Source organism: Rhinolophus sinicus, chromosome 6, assembly GCF_057876585.1.
Source record: "Rhinolophus sinicus isolate RSI-liver-muscle chromosome 6, RSI-T2T, whole genome shotgun sequence".
Lineage (NCBI taxonomy): Eukaryota > Metazoa > Chordata > Mammalia > Chiroptera > Rhinolophidae > Rhinolophus > Rhinolophus sinicus.
The window spans coordinates 61,895,615-61,918,676 of NC_142506.1; the positions used below are offsets into that span (position 1 = coordinate 61,895,615).

At 38.7% G+C, this 23,062-nt stretch overlaps 1 protein-coding gene across 1 annotated transcript in view; it reads left to right on the forward strand.

The window, feature by feature from the left end:
- USH2A (usherin) overlaps positions 1-23,062 on the forward strand; it is a 580,537-nt gene that overhangs the window by 446,717 nt on the left and 110,758 nt on the right. The window contains exons 55-58 of the mRNA XM_088799150.1: positions 1,971-2,169; positions 11,060-11,167; positions 18,346-18,529; positions 19,495-19,652. Of these exons, the coding sequence (XP_088655276.1) occupies positions 1,971-2,169; positions 11,060-11,167; positions 18,346-18,529; positions 19,495-19,652 (649 nt within the window). The remainder of the gene's footprint in view (positions 1-1,970; positions 2,170-11,059; positions 11,168-18,345; positions 18,530-19,494; positions 19,653-23,062) is intronic.

The window sequence follows — 23,062 nt, forward strand, 5'->3', positions numbered from 1 at the left end:
GGCTTTGCCTGAACTGTGGAAAGGGGTACCTGGGGTGAAGACCATTAGAATGTCCAGGTGGTGACTGAGTTTTCCAGTGACAGAATATGGTGTTCCCCTGAGGGTCGTGTTAAGTAGGGTATCCAGGTGGCATCTCAACTGAGTCTTGACACTTATGCCTGAAAGGAGAAATCCCTGGAAGAAAGACTTGTCCAAATATCAACTTTACATGAAAAACAAACAAACAAAAAAAAAACCTTGGACCAATATATCCTTTCTATCACACTTTTTCTCCATCAGCTAGTTTTAGATGTTCTTCCATAAATCTGTACTAATTCCCCCAACCAGTACTCATATTAAAAGGGTTTCTGTTTAAATACCATTTCAACAAAAGTTGTCTGCTCTCATAAAACAGAGAAAAGGACAAAAGAGCCTGGCACAGAAAATAAAATGGTTCCAAGGCTTCTGCAGCAGCCTTGACAAGAAATGATAAAAACCTGAGCTCAGGCAACAGGGATCAGAATGGAGAATACCAGAAAGCGACAACAGATATCAAGGGACAAAAGTGACAGGCCTTAGTGGTCAGCCGTATTCAGAAGACTAAATGGAAAAAGTCCTGGATATTTTCAAGATACCTGACTGGAGCAGTGTATGGATCACGGTGCCATTGTGCAAGGGAATTTAAAAAATAATAATAATAAAAAATAAAAAGTTAAAAGTTAAGATCAGAATTTTAAAAGTTTTTAAATATATATTTATGAGGAGGAGCAGACAGCAGGCGAGTGGAAGAAAATATGATTTGGCACTTTAAGTGAAAGCCTCTAGTCAGAAGCTTAATTAAGAAGTGACTGACGTTTGCTGGAAAGATGTCTGAGGGAAGCCAACGTGAGGTGTTTGAATACAGCCATCTAAGCAGAAGACCGTGGGTGGTGAGCATTGCGGAAGGCCACCAAACGAAGGAAGAAAACCTCACAAAGGAGACGGGCAAGAAACCACCAAACGGTTTAGGAGGAAAACAAAGAAAGAGCCATTCACAGGAGTCGATCTAGTCAGCACTGACTCTGTACATGTAGTTAAAACTTCAGAACAGCCTTTTCACACACTTGTGCAAGGACCATCCGAGTGAAACAGTGAGACCACATTCAGCTTCTTATTCAGTAATCCCCGGAAGCACCTCTGAGCACGTCACCACTGAGCATGTCACCACTGAGGCAGATGGCATCTGATTGGCCCAATCAAAAGTTATTGTCCGGACAGTCCTAGAAACACTGTGCTTTCTGCACAGACACAGCTCATGCCTACCAGATGTCAAAACAGTTGGTTAAAAAGTGAAATCAGAAATTATGTGGAGAAAAAACCCACATGCAACCCATTTTCATCCAAAGTTATATTTTGATGATGTTGAGCAAATAACTGGTGTATTTATCCTTTTTTAAATTTCTTCTCACTTGATCCTTTTTCTAGAACACCAGTGCAAACACCATAAAGTCATCCTGGGTATCACAGGAAGAGTAGAAAAAAAAAAAAAGTCTGCCCATTTATACCGTTCAAAGCATATTATATGCAAGCAAGTTCAGATGTGGGTTTTGCTCCATATTTACTGGTGTTTAAAATGTACAAAATCAGGCTGTTAAAATGCAAAGACACTGGTGGGCCATATGGAAGAGAGTTATCGGGAGTTCTCCAGGAAGATGGTTTGCCAGGCAGATTTGACTTGTTTAAACTGAGAGCTGCACTCTGCCTTCAGAATCGTTGTTGAGCCTGTTGTGATAAATGGTAGTCTAAGACTTATGTAATGTATTCAAGGTCAGATTTTATTGTTTAAATAGGATGGGAGGGAAAGAATCCAAAAAGGGGACTGCTTCTCCGAACCCCTGTTAATGATATGCCAGGCCAGATGACAACATTTTAAAACAAAAGTGACATTCTCATTGATCAGAAGACCTAGTGCACTATTACAGTAAATTGCGGTTTAATTCCTGTGTTTTCAGGTAGTCGCAGCTACTACCCACGGAGTTCCACACAGCATCCCGCCAGCTGGGATCACAGCCCTCAGTGCAGAGGCACTGCTCGTGAGCTGGACTGTCCCTGAGAAACCAAACGGCATCATTAAAGAGTACCAGCTCCGGCAGCTTGGGACAGGTCTCATCTACACTGACACGGCTGACAGCAGGCAGCGTGCGGTCACAGGTAAAAAAAAAAAAAAAAAAAAAGGAAAACCTACCGGAAAAGTCTGTCACTGTGATTAGGGGGGCAAAGCATCCCAGGGGTGTGTGTTTGATATATGAGGTCGCTTCGAAAGGACATGTTCTCTTGACATATGGTCAGATTCCACTTATCCACGCTAATAGAAGAGCCCACACTGGCAGCAATAAGCCACACCAGCAGATCACTTCAGAAATAATTTATATTTGGCTTTGCTATGCATTATGTGTAGGGTTTTTGCATCAATATTAAGTTTTTGGTTGTTGTTTTTTTCTAGACAAACAGTAAGATGCGTTTTCACTCCCCAAGGATATACTCGTAGATAATGGAACTAGGGTAACCAAGGATGTACTGGAAGGCAGGGAAAACTCAGCTAGAGGCTAACTTTTATCTACTAGGTAGGTAATTAATATACAGAATAGTTAACATTTGACTGGCTGTGACAACTTATTAACATTAATTAATAACAATTGTCTTATTTTTATCATTTATGATACATTGTTTTTATAATTAGCTTCAAGAGTCTAATAATAGTATACTATAATAGTATAATGTTTGGTAATTACTACTAGTGAGTCTAATAATAATTAACATGTTTTAGCTTGACTCTCACTTCTGAAGAAGTGAAAAGCCGTTTCTGACTTACCAGTCTAGCGTAGCTTCTCTCACCGTATCACATATTTCATTTTCATGGTAGACCTCTCTGTGCCGGATATTTTTGTGTGTGTTCTCTAGCCTTTTTATGTCTCCCCGCATGAGGATGTAAGTAAGCTCCAGCAGAGCAAAGACCTTCTTTACCTAGTTCAGTGCTCTACCTCTAGCACCTAGAACAAAGCTTGACATGTCAGTTGGTGCCAAATAAATGGAGGAGGAAGCAAATTTAACATGTGCCAATTACTATACTAAGCATTTGGCACGTGCTACCTAATTTGATTCTCATAGTAAACCTATGGGGTATGAAGAATTACTACCCCTATTTTAAAGAAAGGGGTACTTGGTGATATCAGGTAACTTAGTTCATTATTTAGTATCATAATAAATCCTCCCAAACAGCTGTGTAAGTTTAGATTCTGAGACCACAGGCAAGTGTTTACAAATGTTTACTTTGCCGCTGTTGTCAGCCACCTTGCTCCAAAGCCTCCTGAGTAGAGCTTGGACCCCACACCTTGCACGGAGAATTGATACCAGAGATAACAAATCACATAGGAGTGCAGAAAAGCCTGGAAGAGTGTCTCCTGTTTTTCCTTAGAGGAGGTGAAGGCTGCACTACACAGGTGGAAGAATAAATCCATCATGATTTGCTCTTTACTCCACAGTTCCTGACTTATAAGCAAACATTCACTGACAAATTGTCCTCAATTTTCCAAAAGTGCCCTAAGCCTGCAGAAGAGCCCTCAGGAATGTTTGTGGCCCAGCCCACTGAGTTCTTTATCTGAAGGTTCAGAGGTAAATCCATGATAATGGAGATGGGAAAAGCCCTCAGCAGTTGAGATGATCAGATGTGCCCCTTAATATCTTATTTCACTTAAAATGAAAAGCATCGCTCGTAATTGAAATAACATTGCTTTTCATAGTGAAAACTAACATTTATCTGGTACTTTATAATTTTAAAGAACCATTTGCATTTTGACTCATTTGATTCTCATCTTGTGTCTCCAAGATAAGTGAGGGATGTTTCTAATGTTCACATTAGAAAGACCTACTAGAAAGGAATGCCTAAGGCATTCATGGCCGCCATCTATAAGAAAATTGGAATACTGTTTTGTTCCCCCCAAAATGTGATGCCTGCTTGCCATATTCTAGATAGAATACTCAGTGCTCTAAAATAATTAAAAATAATTGCCGCTCTTAAGACTATCCCAGGAATAGGGAACAGTGATAGGTTAAGGAATAACTGCAAATACCGTGTAACTGATTGTACAATGGAGCTCTATACAGGAAGTGATAGGAGTGAACAATAGAATATTAATTGCAGGATTTTGAAAACCAAGTTAAAGCGCATTAAGACTTTGTACCAGTAAATGTTTCACAAGAAACAGGGATACAAGGTGAAGGTATTTCCTCCTTCTTACAGAATCTATCTACATAGCTGGCAATGGCTTTGAAATGGTGCCAGCTATGCCGGTTTACGTACTGTAGAGACCAGCATTCATATGCCAACACGCCGAATTCAAATGTAATGTTCAAACCAACAGGATTGATTGTCTCATTAATTATAAAATAATTGCGAAGATTAAAAAAAAAAAAAAACAAGACACCTTCACTCTACCAGTTCTTCCTTTCATTGTCATTTTTAATGGATATTTTCACATCAGAGAGAATTTCATACACATAGCTTGATGCCAGAATTCTACTTTTATGAGAATAAATACTTTAAAGTTTTTCCACATAATTTGACTTTTACAAAGTTATGAAATGAAAGAGGCCTTTCGAATCCTTTGAGTCCATCCCTCTGTGCTGTTCTAGATAGATTTACAGAGTACTTCAGTTGGCTGTACCGCCCTAAAGAGATTTCTTTGTCAGATGAGGAAATAAACCCTCTTTCAGCAAAACCTGACCAAGTACAGAACCTCCCATATGCTTCTCCTGTGGGACAGGAATGGTGCTAGGCATTAGATAATTTAAAACCTGAGATCTATGTAGTGTTAGCACATTTTATCTGCCAGGAAAAATTCATGTCCATGGGTAGCTGACTGACCAAATTCAGTACAGAGGTATTTTACGATGTCAATGACTGTTTTATTGAGTTCATGGGATGAACTGAAATAATCAAACGTATTTCACATTCCATCGCGAATGCTTGATCGAAGAGCTGCCTGAACCCCGTGGGAGAAATGGTTTGATTTTCTCATCATTTCCAAAACCTTGGCATTTCCTAAGTAACAGTGGGGCACTAATGAAGCTGTAGCACGAGTCGTCTTGGAGCCTGAAAATCTAGGTCCTTGGAAATGACAGCAGGGGAAGTGAGCACCTTGCCTGAGCCCCGTTGTCTCCACACTTATTTTTAATTACCTCAAAGCTTTAGAAACATGATCCCGTAAATGCTTTGTGGGAATAGTGGCAAATGCACTCATCATGTGAAATCCATAAATTGCTTATAATCCTCTCAAGATGTTAAAAAAAGCATTAAGTAATTGAAGACAGGAAGTCCTCAGTTAATTATTTAGAGGTGTTATCAATGCTTTAAGTAAACTGAAGCGTTTTCTGCTATCTCACTGAGCTGAATACCATGGGGAGAAGGAGCAGCCAGCCATCATCGTCTCATATTCGCTAATGCAAACAGCGCATGGCAGCTTGTCAATAAAAGACCTTTTCATATCACTTATTACTAAACATGGCCACCAGTCTGCACAGAACAATCGGGATGTCAGTGAGGGATTGTTTCACTCTGGGCTACCACTACTTTATACCAGGGCCTCCTGATGTCAGCATGGGGATTGAGGAGAGGGGAGAGGGATTAACTAAGTAATTAGGGCCACTGAGAACAAAATGAATTAATCATGGCCTCTTCAGCAGCAGTTATATTAAGGGCTTATATGTCTCTTAACTCTAGGGGAAATGTTTTCAAAATAATTCATTAAAAGTTGCTCATCGTTGCATTTTACTTAAAAGAGAAGACGCATCAGCATTAAGTTAGCAAGGGGAGAACAGTTTGCCTTACGTTCCCATCCTCTTGGAAGCTTATGAAAACCTCCTGTGCTAAAATAGCATAAACATTAACAATGTCCGTCGTAGCAGCAAAGGTACTACTCATGTGCTGCGACAGATATCGTACACATCACATTTGGGAAAAAAGAGAACGTCTTTAACCATCAATATCACAAAATGTGGACATTCTTCCTAAAGGGATTTGACATTTAGGGAACTCTACTGTAGGCTCCCATAGTAGCCTACATTCTACTGTCACAGCATTTATTATACTTTATTGCAATACATTTTTCCCTTGTCTCTGTTCCTCAACTAGTAAGTAAAGCTTTCTAAGAACAGAGACAATAGCTTCCTGTCTGCCTTTGTAGCCCCTGCACTGTGAAAGGTGCCTATCATGGCACTTAACATATAGTAAGTGTTCAGAAATACTTGTTGAATGAATAGTAAACTAGTAGCTAAATAACAATATTCCGTTTTGATTGGGCTGTATTAGTAGTAGGGTTGTTGATCTGTATTGGGAAAGCGAGTCTGACAAAGAAGTGACTCATCTAGGAAAGCTTCTTGGGGTGAATTTGATCACTAAGCTATTAGAAAGAGAGGCCTAAACTCGGACCCTGAACATTACACAGAAGACAGAAGCAAAGTATATATTAGGTTGGTGCAAAAGTAATTGTGGTTTTTGCAATTATTTTCAGCCTTTTAAACCACAATTACTTTTGCACCAACCTAATAAAATTCAATATTTTACATATTCTATATGGAAGATATCTTAAATATAGAGACACAAATAAGCTTGTACAAGTCAGAACTGAAAGCCGTGAAGTTGTCTCCCAGGCATTTACGATGCAAGAAAGAGCCCCTGCGTTTTGATGTTTTGATGTCTAGTTCATACACGATAGCAACTGAACTCTTACTTTAAAGCATCGATTCAAGAAGTGGAAACACCAATGGCTGCTCACTGGGGGCAAGAAATTGGCTTGATGGAGTGGGGTGGGAAGCTGCTGAGGTTGTGATGGGTGAGATATCCAGAAAAGAGGGTTGTAGCCTGTGAGTTCCTAAAATATACCTCAATCTAATTTTGTAAAATAAATCGAAATCTAAGTGTACCTTAGCTGTCTCTGAAGTAATTCCAGGATGTCTTGGTGTATCAGGGTTGAACCTCCAGATTTTCACATAGAATCAGATTAATCTAAAGTAGAATGCTGATGCAGTTCTACCGGTCACAGCCAAGGTTGCCAGTGGATGGTGGAATTTCCTGGTCATCTCCATGAGCCGAAATGCTCTGAGGGGGGTCACTTGGTGAGATCCAAGGTGAATGAGGGCAAAAGGAAGTGCTTCCCAGGAGTAATGATGGATGTGTGTGAGTCAGGTGGGCTGGACCAGACATCCAGCTGGGGTGGACTGTTGTTGAGACAGGTTACTTATCACAGGTGTACAATGTTTGCTAACAAAAACATTTTAGAGTATCTCAGACCTATCAGCATGGGGACTATTCACTTACAAAGGTAACTGAGGGACTTGTGGAATTACATATTCTTTAGGACTATTTGGTAAGTCTTCAGAATATAACCAGTGGCACTGCAGAATGACTGGGTGAGTGCTTTGAAGTAGCACTTACTATCCAAAATTATAAGGGACACAATGCCTTTTTCTGTCTCTTTATGTGGACATTAACACTTCGAAACAAGCTGTTCTCTATAGAGTACATCACATGTAACTTCCAGAGGCCGGGGTTTTGTTTTCCAAATCATATTTTTATGATCCATAGGCAGACTCTTTGCGGTCCCTTTTTAACACACATTTACTCTTGAAAGTAATGTTACTTGAACGTGTAATTGTAATGAGTTTTGTTATAGTATGCCTCTTTCCTTTAAAAAAGAACATGATTCCCTGTAGGGAGATTCGGGTAATTTGTAGGCACTGTAATCTTCACTATACTGAAATGTTAAATACTTGGCTTTTCTCCCTGCATCTGCCTTTCTCTGTGCTGCGATTGCGATTTCCTCCTCTTAATTCAATGCTGAGCACTTGAATGATGTTTTCTTTTCTCCTTCTACTCTTTGACTTCGGGATTAAGTTACAGTCAGAACGGTTCCTTTGAGACCTCTCTTTATTCCCCTCATCTCATCCTGATCAATTCATGAGTACTTTTCAATTGGTGTGCCCTTTTCATTGCCTGTTGCTAATATTTCATATATATCTCATTTTAAGGACTACGGATAGAGACTTACTTAAAATGACAGCAAATTCCAGTTGAAATGTGTTGATTTTATTGAGTTTTACACAGTCGTATATATGAGAGGTCATCTAGTTCATGTAAATCATCTATGTCTGATGGCAGTCGATGCTTTCCTTCCAGAGTATTGGAACCAAGTCTCTTAGTAATCCAGTCTTCTAACAGTATGAAAAATACAAGACCTAAAAAGCAGAAGGTAGAAAATTAGGGATTCAGATATCGCCTTCCCTTGCGTTAGTCTGTAGCCCCACTTATCGTGCGCACAGTTTACAACTATGGAAACTGAGAAACCTAGAGGTCAGACAACTGGCTCTTTATCATAGTTGCTAGACAGGTAAGTATTAGAACTCAAACAGTCTAATCTCAGACTCTGCCATCCTGACAGCTATACCGTGATGACTCAGTGCTTGAGACTTGTGACAATCTTCAAACTAGAACTATTTAAATATATATTCCCACTTGGATTTTCTATATTACTGGAATTTCCACTGGGCTTTGAGCTACCTAGGTCAGCATTTTCATTCTAAGGCTCAGAATCCTGATCCAATGGCTTTAGGCCACATTTCTCAGCCCAGCTGTTCAGATTTCTATCCTGGCCTCACCCTTTCTTATCTCTGTGATGAGTTCCCCCAACTTTCCTTGCTGTCGCTCCCTTATCTGTAACGAGAGCAGATAAGCACAGTACCTCATGGAGGTAGAGAGAACTTTCATTGTGTTAGCGTCCAGGAAATGCACAGAAGGGCTGGGAAAGGGAAGTAGTCAGTAAACTTGAGCTAGAATGTCCTTTCTGTAATCGATAATAGTAACCGACTTCCTGGGAATAACTGCATTTCTCATAAAACATATTTAATTGAGTGCCATGAGAAGAGGGGTAAAAATAGAACAAGAGCAAATATCCCTGAGTTCTTTTTCTATTATTATTATTGAAGCATCATTGACATACAGTATTAGTTTCAAATGTACAGGATTCAGTATTTATATTCACTTCTAAATGATCGCCACGATAAGTCTGATTACCATCTATCACCACACAAAATTTTTTCTTGTGATGAAAACTTTTAAAATTTATTCTCTCAGCATCTTCCAAATACGCAATACAGTATTATTGCCATCATCATGATGTCCATTACATCTCCATGACTGACTATTTTATAACGAGAAGTTTCCCACAAGCTATCATCAAGCATACGTGGCTTGGGTAAGGCTTAGGTCTTTCATCATATTCCTCATCTGTAAATGAAGTAAATATCGAAATTGTGCCAACCCTCCTTAATAAGGATCTGCCCTCAAATAAGGACCTATATCTTTTCATTAAATTGATAAGGGAACACAAAGGGTTTCAGAGCTGAATCCTGGAGTGGCCCCAGCTGTAGGACATGGCTGCTGTAGCAGAGCACCCAGACCGCTGCTCCAATTCTCAATTAACTGGTTACTTAAATTTTTTCTTTTACTTAACACGCACCTACTTTGTGTCTGTCACTCTTCATAGAGTGGTGGGCAAACCGAAGTCATGGTTCTTTTAGAGCTTACACCATAGAGGGGTAGGCGAACAGTAAATAGACATAATAAAACATCAGATTCTGTTGAAGGCTAGGAAAGAAGAAAGTAATTTGAGGGGACAAAAATTGCTAGGTGTAATGTGTGGATAGAGTGGTCAAAATCTTTAAAGACGTGGTATTTTAGTAGAAATCTGCATAAAGTGACAGAGTGACACACAAATGTCTCTCGAGGAAGAGTCACCTCACCAAAAGAACAAAATATGTGGAAATGTAGTTTAAAATTTATGAAAACTTAGTATAATAATCATTGGATCCACATTATAACTCAGCCCAATTATTTGACATGTAAACCAAATCCTACATGGGGGGAAAAAAGCTTTGGCATTGTTTGACTTTTTGCAAGAATGAAAACAAGAAATGTTTCCCTCAGTCTACTCCTTGTTGAATGCAGCTAAGTCTTAAGTTTGCTTCCGCCAAAGCACTAGTCTAAGTAACACACATCACCTTGTCTACTGCCTTAGATGCTGGATGCTATGAGCCCCCATTTTACACATCAAGAGATTAAGGGAAAGGGAAGCTACGTAACTTGCCCAAGGTCGCCAGCCACGACATGGCGTCTGACGGTATCCAGCCTCTATTGTAAATGGATTGTCACTGAGCAGTAACTGTGCTGCTGCCTTATATTCTGAACACAAAAGAAGTAATAAACCCTGTCCTCTGGTCAAACTTGTTTTATCCGTGTGTAAAGACACAATCAACATACCCCAAAACTGTGGAAGTGTGAAATGACACACAACGGACATGCCTGGTAAAGAAGTGCAAAGTTAAAAAGGGGTGGGGGAGGCGTTAGTTGGTGTTAATATTAGCTGAATATGGCTTGGGGCTAAAAAAACATAGAATCTATCATTCTTTTTTATGTTTTCCGCCCCTATTCATATAAGAAGCAGTTGCTAAAGCTAGGATGGTTAGCCTGGAGGAGAGAAGACTCAGAGGGAATTCGATAACTGTCTACGGATATTTGAAGAACTGTCATGTGGGAAAGAGATTTGTTGTATATGTCCCTAGGGGTAGAAGTGATAGAAAGAGTTCACCACAATAGAACGAAGGACTTTCAAGCAAAACAAGGAGAACTCTAGAGTTCTCTAAGATGGAATGGGCTCTTTGGGAGATGGGGTGCTCCGATCGCCGAGGCAGGACAGCCTCTTCAATGATGCCTTTTACAAGGGAATCGAGAGAACGATGGTTGGGTGAATTGCATGGATTTTTAAGACCTCCTCTAAGGCTGAGAATGTATAATCTTATTTTATCGGTGCTAAATGAAATTTCTATTAATACTGCATTGCTCATGAAGTTTCTATCTTTGTTAAAGGGTGTTTTCTGCTCTTAGAATTTTTGCATATCCTATCTACAGCTCTGCATGTTACTTCTGGTGCCTAATTGATAATAAATAATCCTCTCAAGATGAACTTTATTTCTTGTTTACTCTTTCTAGGTCTCCAGCCATACACCAACTACAGCTTCACACTTACAGCTTGTACATCTGCTGGATGCACTTCCAGTGAGCCTTTTCTAGGTCAGACACTGCAGGCGGCACCTCAAGGTAATTAAAAACTACCCATGACTTGGGAGAAGATGTTTGCATATGCCATTTAAAGTAAACTCTTTTATAACAAACAAGGATGGAGGAATCAAGTTGAACACGTCCAAAACAAAATGATATTCTAGGTTCTCATTCTTCAGGTTTGGTTGAACTATAAACTTCTCAAGGTAAAGTTTGCTTTCAGTTCTTTAAACCTTTTAGATTTGGTTTTGTGTATGAAGTTATTATTATTATTATATACTTGGATATGAAATCCCTCAAATAACCCAAAGTTCAAGATTTCTGGAGTGCCTAATATGTAACACGCATCATGCTCACTGCTGACATTGACTAAAATGTCCACTGCCCTCTAGAACTTAATAATCAAGTAGAAGAGATAGGGCAGGTACCCAAAGCTATGTGAAGAGAGAGAATCGGACAGGTGATGTTCAGAAAGAACAGGTAACAGGATGCTCAGGTTAATCTGAGGAGGGGATGATTATAACCCATCACGCACATCCAGAAAGATTTCATGGGCAGATGGCTTCTGAGATGGACCCTGAGAAGTAAGGATTTCGACAAATGAATGATGGAGAAAATGTACGCTGAAACATAGCTTGAGGAATGTAAAGTAGGGCCATCCCCTTGGAAGCAAATTGGCAATATCTATTAAATTTAAAATATTAATTCCCCATGACACAGCAATTTCATTTTTATTATCTATGCCAGAAAATAACTTTCCCACAACTGCACAAGGAGGTATGTACCGGGATGTTTATTGAACCATATTTTGTTTGTTTGTTTGTTTAATGACAAAATGTTGGAAATAATATCTAAATGTATCAGTAGGAGAGTTTCTGAATAAATTCAGGCCTATTCACACTATGGAATTCCATGCACCTGTTTAAAAGCATGAGATGATCTGTACATACAAAGAGGAAGTCATAGATCTCACTAATGTCTGTTATTTTTATGTATAAAAAACACACATATTTCTGTAGATAATCAAATTCATAGAAAAAATTCTATGAATCACACAACTGATAACAACGGTCACCCATAGGTTGGGGACTGGGATAGGTGGTACCATTCACTTTTAGGAGGAAAATATGCTCAGAAGCTTGGGCTAGGGATCAAGTAATCATGTTGTTAATCTTTATTATCTGCCTGTTTTCAATGTGGGGAAATACAGGCATAAATAAGTTTTCAACAGAAATAGAATGTTAACTGCTATCATAGAGTCCTGAACCACTTGTCCGTTACTTGTCTTATAAAAGGGATTGTTGTACCTCAGAATATGAGACCTGAACTTCCTACCAGTAAATGGGGAATAAAATGGAAAATTCCACGTACGGGGCATATGGCTCCTCACCAGGAATTCACTAATGATGTTTTCTATATAAAGAATGTTTCATGTCAAAAAGCTTAGTGTTCCTTTGAAAGGAAGAAAGCAGCAGTGGATTTTTTGGAAAGGTAAACTATCAAATGGATACTTTGATGATAATGGATAATTTCTAAAGGCTCTACCAGCCACTCTTGGCTGAAACACAAATCTGAAAAAAGAACAGGGTCTCTTGCTTGCGCTTACTCATCAAATGCATCTATTTAAATTCTTAGAACACATGCATCTATTTTCCCACAAATCTAACAGAAATTCTTGAAAGGGCTCAGATTTCATGACTTTAAAATTACAGCTTTCAACAGTGCAGGGGAGTGTGAGATGAGAAATGTGCCCTTGATTTCTGTTTTCTTTTTTAACTTTTTGCACCTTTAACACAAATAACTGTGCAAAGGAATAATAAACTAAATGGGCTTTCCTCCACAGAAGAAACATGGATTGAGAATCCACTTTCCAGCTGCCTAAGTGCCACTTGTGAATAACTTATATATGAAATAAATGTAGTCTGTGTGTTTAACCTGGGTGTTCTAAAGGAATAAATCAGCAGTAACACCGACTTCTTTTATTGTACTGTGAAGTGGAAACAGACCTATTATGTCATTTTCAATTAATAACCCAAATGTCACTAATTATAAAATGCCTATTTGAGTGAATCAGACAAAGTGTGAAGGTCTAACATTTGAATGTCCTAAGTGGACATAGAGAAAAAAAGCATTTGTTCATAGCCACCCTGAGCTCTTCTCATTTTCAATCAAGCAACAACAACAACAAAAACAAAACAAAACAAAACAAAAAAACGCAAACAAATGCACAGTATCACCTCATTGGTAAGTTGGACATAATTCTTTACAATTTTATCCTCATAGAAAATTGTGTACCTTTAGTCAAGTAGTAGGAAGAGTTTGAGTTGGATAGTTGCTCTTTTTACAATGGCTGCCATACCGGCACGTGCTAACTCATTGCGGAGTTTAGTCATGCAAAATTGCAGGCATGCTTTTCTTTCAGCATTGGTGACATGGAAAAGAAAAAGGAAAGAAAACCAGTGTTTCTGTTCCACTCCAGATCCCTCTTTTCATGCCCTTCTTTTAAGTGTTGATGCTTCTTTACATTCATCCACTGCTCTTTGCACTGGTAACTCCACAGTCTCCCCTAAAAGTCTCAAGTACTGGCTTTAATTCCTAATGAAGGCTTAAGAACCATCAAATTCTACAGTTCTCACAAAGGCTACACTCATGGATTTAAGGCCTCTGTACCCACTGGTCTACTAGATGTTTATATTTTGGTTATTATACTGAGGTTTTGCAAATACTTTAGCCTCTATATTTTAATGCTTAAAATCTCTCTACCCACTTTGTAACTTGCTTTTCTTCCTGTTCCCTCTCTCCAGTACCACCGTTTACCTAATCACTGATGCCTGAAACTTGACGTTCTTAATGCTTCTCTTTTCCTCAGGTTGTAGCATGCGTTCGTTCATAACATCTTGTTAATTTTAACTCTGAAGGATTTTTTAAACTGTGTTCATTCTATTCCTTCAGGTGTTGCCTTAGTTCAGACCCCTATAACTTCTCTGGATCTTTCTAATTAGTCTTCTTGACTCTAGTAATTTTTTTTTCCTTTTTCTCATAGCCCCATCTCAATTCACATTCCTCTTTTGCCAAAATAGGCGTATCTCATGTTAGCCAACTCCATAAAATCCCATGTCCTCCAAGGAGGGTAAAAATCCACATCTTCTTAGTAAAGAAAAAGAGACCCTCAAATTTTAACTTCTGTCAGTCTATGGGGTCTTTCTGTCTTCCTCATATACCAGTCAGGATACCTGTCATGTCAGGTATTGGTGGTTCCATCGTGCCTCCCCATGTCTCTAGGACATTTTGTGAGTCCCCCTCAGTCTAGAAATCCTTCCCCTATATCCTCACTCGTTTAACTCCCACTATTTGAAAATTCTGCTCACACGTTTTCCGTTCTGGAAGTCTTCCCCTGTGACCACTTCCCCATGCCACCCATCCCCACAGGACCCCTAGTCTGTGTTAGATAGCCTTTCAAAGAGCTCTTGGAGCATGCTATGCTTCCTTTTCTCAAAGTGTTTATCAAACCTGGATCATTTTTTTTTATTATTCATTCATCTGTATTCCCCATGATGCTATGGGTTCCTTGAAGGGTAAGGACTATGTCTTTATCCACACATACACAGAAAATGATCCAAAATTGAGTAGGGTACTGTATGAACAAATTAACAAATAGTAAATAGTCCAGATGTCAATGCATCCCTGATATCAGGTAATACAAAACTGGCTCCCTTCACCTTCTTCCAGAAAAAAACAGCCAATCCGCAATAAATTCTGGTATTTTTCTATTAGACTAATGATTATAGGAGCATGAGAGTGGACATTATTACATGGCACTCATGATAAGTTTGAAATGAATTCAGTAGACATCTCCCTTTTTTGGAGGTATGATGTCAAGAGATTCGCCAAGGTTTCCTCTTGGCCTTTCCCTCTTATATCGCTCAGCTAGCTTACCTCCTCTTTCCCCGTTCCCCCTCACTTCTAGATGATTTCCCTCCCAACCATCCATTTCCTTCACTTAAACTGCCTTGACTCTGTTCTTCTATTATGTAGAAGTTTTTCTGAGACTTGAGACTCGGGCTCAGAGAGGGGCACAGATTATCCATGCGAGACTCACTAGAGCATCTCTCCAAAGGTGATCTTACTCTATCACAGAGTCGTTGCAGCTGCCAAGATAACACTCTCTCCCTATGATACAAATAAAACCACATTCCTTAGTTTTTCACATGTCAGTTTCAGCTTATAAATCCAACCAATGGACATGCGGTTATTACCAACATAAACAGAGCTTTCACCAGTTTGTATAAATATGCAACTTAACTTGTATTTAAGACATGAAGCAACCCCAACATGTTTTTCATTTTATTTCATTAACTCCTCCAGGTCCATAGGCTGCATTAGCTGGTTCAAACCGGAAACTAAACAGTTTTAGTGATTTTTGATCCTTCAAGGTGAGAAAGATGTGACTACAGGAAGCAGATTATGAATAAGCCTTTATACTTTTTCTTAAATCAGCAAAGGAATATCATGTTTAAGTCAGAACTCTAATTAGTTGGTTGAGTCATCTGGCAGCAGTTGGCAGAGAAACCCAGAAAAAAATGTATAGTGTGATTTGTGAATGTGTCCAAATATATAACATCAAGTGAGTTTTCAAAACAAAATGAACTTTCTTCTCAGGAACAAGTTGTCCCTTAAAAAATCAGTAAGTTTGAGCCATTTTGAAATCTGTTTTGATTCTTTCAGGATGCTACTAAATTTCATTTGAATTTCCTAATTTCTTTTTTCTCGAAAAGTGTCAGGATCTTCCTCATTACTGAATAACGTATACAGGAAAGACAGTCAAACACTCTTAATTAAGGGAACCTAATATTGACATGAGTTTTTAAAAGCTGAAAAAGAGTCCCAGTGTCTATTCAGAGCATCCCCAGGTGACAACATGGGATGGTGGGGTTGAACTTGCTCATCAGTAGACTCTCCATCAGTATATTTGTACGTCAATAAGAGTACTTGAGGGCCGGCCCGGTGACTCAGGTGGTTGGAGCTCCATGCTCCTAACTCCGAAGGCTGCCGGTTCGATTCCCACATGGGCCAGTGGGCTCTCAACCACAAGGTTGCCAGTTCAATTCCTCGAGTCCCGCAAGGGATGGTGGGCTCTGCCTCCTGCAACTAAGATTGAACACGGCACCTTGAGCTGAGCTGCCACTGAGCTCCCGGATGGCTCAGTTGGTTGGAGCACGGGCTCTCAACCACAAGGTTGCCGGTTCGATTCCTTGACTCCCGCAAGGGATGGTGGGCTGCGCCCCCTGTAACTAGAAATGGCAACTGGACCTGGAGCTGAGCTGCGCCCTCCACAACTAAGATTGAAAGGACAACAACTTGACTTGCAAAAAAGGCCTAGAAGTACACACTGTTCCCCAATAAAGTCCTGTTCCCCTTCCCCAATAAAAAAATAAATAAATAAAAAACAGATTGTTAAAAAAAAAAAAAGAGTACTTGAACATTTGCCCTTGAATTAGTTATTTGTACACATATTTTATCTTTTGTGCAGAAGGAAAAGCGCCTCGAAAGGATGAGCCACATCTTAATCATCTTTGAGTTTGCTGGAACTGCCTGGGTGGTTAACGTAGTGATTTACAGGAGATCTATTCACAGTGCATGTATTCGGTCAGCATTTGTTAGGCATTGTGCTACCCATGAGGATTGGTAGAAAAGACCCCTGCCCCCGTGGAGCTAACTTTGTTATGAAGCAGGAGACAGAAGTAGACTGTACAGTTGTGACGACATATAAATCATGCTGATATCAAAGGAGACTGTTATGATGAGTGTTGAGAGGGCATAGAAAATGGCATGCGAGAGAGAGGAACTGGGCTGGGGTCACTTTATAGGGTTAGGGAAGGGTGGCCAAATAAGACCTCCCTGACTAGGGGATATTTGAGAATAAAATACAAAACTGTCATGGTGTCCTGAGCAAAAGTGTTCCAGGTAGAGGGGATGGAAGTGCCCAGAAGTGGGAAAGAACTTGAAGAGTTCTGGAGCTTCATGAATAATGGAGAAAGTGGTGCCAGGTAGTCCAGAACCAGAAACATGTAGGACCACACAGGTTCTCATAAGGAATTGAAATGACATAATATGAGTAATTGCAACAGGGTTATATATTTTATAAAGATTGCACTACCATATTATATATATTATATATGCATGTAATAAAAGACTGCATATCACGATTACAATGAAATAGAGAAGGACGAGATTTAAAGTGTGGAGACCAGTTTAGAAGCTATGATAGGAGTCTGTGAAAGAAGAGAAACGTGTCTTGGGTCAGGAGAGGTGGCAGAAAACATACAGAGAATGATACACACTCAAGATAAAATCTGCAGGGCTTGATGACAGATTACATTTGGGGAGAAAAAAGTGACAGCATCAAGGATCATTCTTTTACCCTGGAAAATGGACAGATGGACAAGATTGAGAAATGAACAGATTGTAGACAGGAAGACCACGAATTCTGTTTTGGATGTTTTAAGTTTTCAATATATAATTAGTCATCTAATTGGAGGTGTCAGGTAGACAGATTCATGAGTCTGAGGCTCAGGGGAGAGTTTTAGTCTAGTGATGGGCATTTGTGAGTGTTCAGCATACAGATGACAGGTAAAGCTGAAACGAGATGGAGAAGAGGAAAGGAAAGGAGAAGAGAGGAGGAGACAGGAGAGAACACAGCCTCGGACTCTGAGGAACAATGTCAACGCTGAGGTCCAGTAGGGAAGAGGTCCAGGAAAGGGGGCTGGAAGAAGTAGCTGAGAGGAAGGAGGAAACATGTCAAGAGAGGCAAAGGGAGAAGCATGCTTATTTGTTGAATTGGACAATTCAGGTAAATGCTAGACTGTAATTACTGCCACATATTCCAGTAAATAAGCATCAATGTTTTAAGCCTCTGGATAACCTCTCAGGCCTTGATTATACTCAGAGTAACAGCAGAGAAAGAGAAATCTTCCACCATTACTTGTCTGACATTGACATTCTAAAGGCAATTCAAACACAAAATAATCAAAGCAATAAAATATATATATATTTACACCCAATTATGCATTTCATTTCCAAAGTAAATATATTTTTGTTACTGTGAGATATTTTTGTCAACAGATAAAAGTGTCATAGTATATGAGGTGATAGTTTGACTTTTGATAAGGTTTTTATTTTATCCTAACAATAAAACCTCATTGTGTTATATTTGCCAGGAGTTTGGGTGACACCTCGACACGTTGTTATCAATTCCACAGCAGTGGAATTGTACTGGAGTCCGCCGGAAAAGCCCAATGGCCTCATCTCTCAATACCGGTTGAGTCGTAACGGAACCTTGATTTTCCTGGGTGGCAGTGAGGAGCAGCATTTCACTGATAAAAACCTGGAGCCCAACAGCAGGTAAACTAAAAACTGTACCAATTATACAGTTAGATTTTTAACTAACTGTATAATTGAAAAAGAGGAAATCTCCAATGGAAACAATATTAAATTAATTGGTTAACTAATCCCCTCATTCATTAGCCATTCCGTAGCTGATGAGATCTTTTCATCCATTTCAGACGTCAATGAATCAAGTGCCTACTCAATAAATTAGTCTTCAGAGTACACAAAATTCCTTAAACATGTAAACAGTCTTTTACATGACGTGAGAGCATGAAAAATTTAAACTATATAAAACACACGAAGTATTAAACTTTAAAAAATTTTTCATGTTATCTTCAAAAACATGCATTCCTAAATTAAAGAAATTTAAAGAGTTTTGTTTTACATCAACTACCTTTTCTTCTGGTATATATGCTTGCTACATTTTATACAGACATGAGTGGTTTTAGGGGAAAAAAGTTCCACATAGTTGCAATCCATTCCCATTCACCTCTCAGCAGAGACAAAATGCATCTTAGATCAACAGATATTTTATTGCAGAGAGTAAAGATCAATTTAGTTTCATTGTCGAGAATCGCAGATCAATTTAGAAACATCTTTCTCTAAACATATTTCCCTGAACTCTAACCTGTTTAAAAGTGGGCAAGATTAATTTGAATCCTCTACAATCCACAAGCACACTTCAAGTCTTTGCCGAAATTTTTAAGAAAAACAATAAATTACTAGAGGGTTAAAAATAAGGGGGTGGGGTGAGGCAGGGTGGGAGGGGCAAAAATAGTGACAGTCTAGAAACATTGCTGCCTGTGCTAAGAAAAACTACCAAGTCTGTGCTAATGTTTCTGAACAGAGAGCAAAGAATTTGCCATTTGTCATGAATTTAGGACTAAGCAACAAATGGAAAGGCCAGCAATCCTGGTTCAATTATCTTGTGCACAGCCTCATTGCGATTTTCTATTTTATTTTATTTTATTTTTATGTAGATACATTTACAAGTTGGAAGCCACAACTGGAGGTGGCAGCAGTTCTAGTAACGGATACATTGTACAGACACCTATACGGACACCGGAAGAAATCCAGCCTCCATATAATATCACAGTAATTGGGCCTTATTCTATATTTGTAGCTTGGACGCCACCAGGTAAAGAAATAGTGTGTGTGTGTGTGTGTGTGTGTGTGTGTGTGTGTGTGTGTTTAAAACATTTTAGAAGAAAGTAATTAGAAAATTGGAAGTAAAGATGGCAATGTGAATTTGGTAAATCAGAAGGAAATGATCTGTTTCCTGGATAAATGTAAACAAAACAATCCAAACTACACTGTAAATGTACATGTGCGTACCTATATGCATACATGTATCTAGACAGATACGGATGTAGATTACGTAGATAACGCTATGAAAGCAATACTTTTTTCAAGTACAAGAGCCTACAAATCTGTCTTCTTATTCATATACAGAGGGTACCAAAAAAATGTATACACATTTTAAGATAACATCTCTTAAAATGTGTATGCATTTTTTTGTCACCCCCTGGTATTATCCTAGGTAAGTCATACAGGTCTGAATTGCCTTGAACACTTGTTTTTATAAAACTCCCTAGATTGGATCATTGGGATTATAGGGTTTCCTCTATGTTACGGCAGTCGATGGGGGATTCAGGAAAACAGTAGCGCCTATCTCGCCCCTGTACCTTGGTTTGTGACCAGTTCCGGTAGCAGAATATTGCCTCTGTAAGCTGTATAGGATAGCGTCCATTCAGCCATTTAGTCCCTAGTGGGTTGCTTTTGTGGTTTAGAGCATTATTATATTTTGATGGAAGCCTCATGCTCAGGTAAAATTCTGATTGCATTAACACGGTGGAGTAAGGATCACAGTGAAATCTGCTTGCTTTGTTTTTTAACGTAAAGGACGTATGCATAGAGAGATTTTGTTTCAGTAAAATTTTAAACTTACTAAGGTGTTAAATACACTTCAAAGATAATGTGATTGTATGCATTTTTTAATCAATGAGTACAGTTTTATTTTTAACATCTAGTCAGTTGAAATGGAAACAAACCCCTGTTGTTCCCAACATAATAAGTTCAACATGGAACTGAAAATAATTAATTCGCAAGCATTTGCCCATCACTGGATTCATTCCATAAAATAATTAGGAAAGACATATTTTTCATTGAATTGAAAAGTTATTTCATTCAACACAGGTGATATAGTCATAAAGATTAACACAAAGGCCTAATATATATAGAGAGAAAAATAACTTCTCATAATTCAAGAATCCATCTCATGTCATAATCTAAGATTGAAGGGTCTTTTTTTGTTTTTGCCAAATTCACAGGAGAAAATCTAAGAGCTTTATAAGTAAAACTAGTAGTAATAATAATAGTAATAATAATAGTAATAAATGTTGCTCTAAGACATTACATGTAAGTTATTTCATTCACCATTTTAAAAAATAAATATATGACAAATTAAAACGTGCAGGAATAGTCAGTAGTGCCACATGTGTCCTTAAGTGCAGTGACTCGTATATAAATCTGAGGACCATTGAGTTCTTGAACTCTGTTCTTAATTTCAGTGGAGAGAAACACAAATCTTCTGCAGTGGAAAATTCACACCCGTACATATCGCTTATGGAATCGATTTCTGCTTTCACAGAATAGCATCGCTATTTTGTGATCTTCTAGCATATTTCTCCCCGGCAAGTTTAAAGTGCTGTGGTGTTTTTGTGCCACCAAGGAAAACAAGGCAGAATAGAGCCAGCGTAGAGACCAAACTCAGCCTCCTGCCTGGAGATTTCTCAAACTCAGACCGGGGTCTTCTACCATCCAAAGTGTCAAAGAACCGTTAAGGGAAGTCAGAATCATACACAAAGTTGATGGTTTCCTAGCCGTGTGACCAGGAAGGTCCAGCATTGATCGCTTTACCTGTCATTTTGACATTAGTACACCATTGCTAATCTGAAGACTTCATACTCAGTAAGGATTTAAAAACACATCTTTCTTTTGAGATAACTAGAGTAGGAGGGATGAGAAAACCGGATACATGTCCCAGGAATGCCATTATCAGCTGACCTTAAACGAGTCGTTTTTTTTTGTTTTTGTTTTTTTTCTCTTTGAGTCTCAGTTACCTCCATCTGTAAAAACAAGATAATGACAGAACCTATGTGTAGGGTTGTTGTAAAGGTTAAATGAGGTAGTTTATATAACTGGCATGATCTGTTTTAAAATATTCTATAGATAGTGATGATTATTTTTTCATAATTGTTTTTGCCTTTAATCACTCATTTTTATAATACATGTATGGGCTCCAACATTTGCTAGGTCCCATGGCCCCCATTTCCAAAATGATAAAACTGTGTCCTGCAGAATTGGGTTAGTAAATTTTTATGACTTCTTTCAAATTTGCCAGCATTTTGTCATTTTTTTCCCCTTTGAGTTCAAGATCATGTTTTTATGTTTAATGTGTAATGTTTCCATTTAGAAAAGATTATTGTGAAATAAAACACAACTTGCTTTTTTAATGTAGCCTTAACGCTTGTCTACCTCAAGCTTTACAGAAATTGTTCATTCTACTCCAGCCTAGGGGATATTGTAGAAATGCTTTACACACTGAATCTGACCGTATAACCAATGGTTAATAAATCTATAATATCCAGACCTGTCAATCTTTTAGTTTCAGATGCACAAAATCCATTACAGAAGCCCTGTAATATATGGAAAGATTAAAATCTTACACTTTTTTTTTTTTTCCTGGTGCCTAGGAGGATTTTGAATTCAGGGAACCGGCAGATGATTTTGACTTATGTATAATCTACATTTGATTTTATTGGAAAGTACCTCATGCGGTGTTTTGATTTGGATAATAAAAACACTTTTCTGTTCCTGAATAGTCACAAGTATATGTTTTAAACAGAAAGAAAACAAAGGTGTTATAACCGGAGGTTATTCACTTGCTCACAGTCAAGAGCTTTCTAGGTATTTACTCATCCTAGTCCCCTGCTATTACATCACAGGAAGAGCTAAAAAATGGGTCAAACAGTCTATACCTGTAGTTTCCAAACCTGAGGGAACATTAGAATGACCCAGAAAGCCTGTGCAAAGACAATCTCAACCCCAAGTTTACTGAGAAGACTCCTGGGGTGGAATCAAGGAATCAAGATCTTTTTGAAAGCTTCCCCAGATGACTTTGATATGTTCAGATTTTACTAACCATGAGTCACACACACCAACAAATGTGCTCAATGACAATCATATGCATTAATGTTACTTGTTTATATTTGCCATTTGTTATGTTCCTACTATGTGCCAGACACGTCGGTCAGCACTTTCCCTGCTTGACCTTAGTTCATTTTTGTGTAAACCCTGGGAGACATGATATCATTATCACATCTCAAAGAGGTAATATTATACACTCAAGGTCAAACAGCAGAACCAGGATTCAAATTCAGGTCTGCTCCCTAGGAAGAGCAATTCCTTTTTCTCCTTGGCTTAACTCCTGAATTCAAATTAAACTCTTTTTATTGCCCAAAGTTTTTCAGATGTCTGATGGAGTGA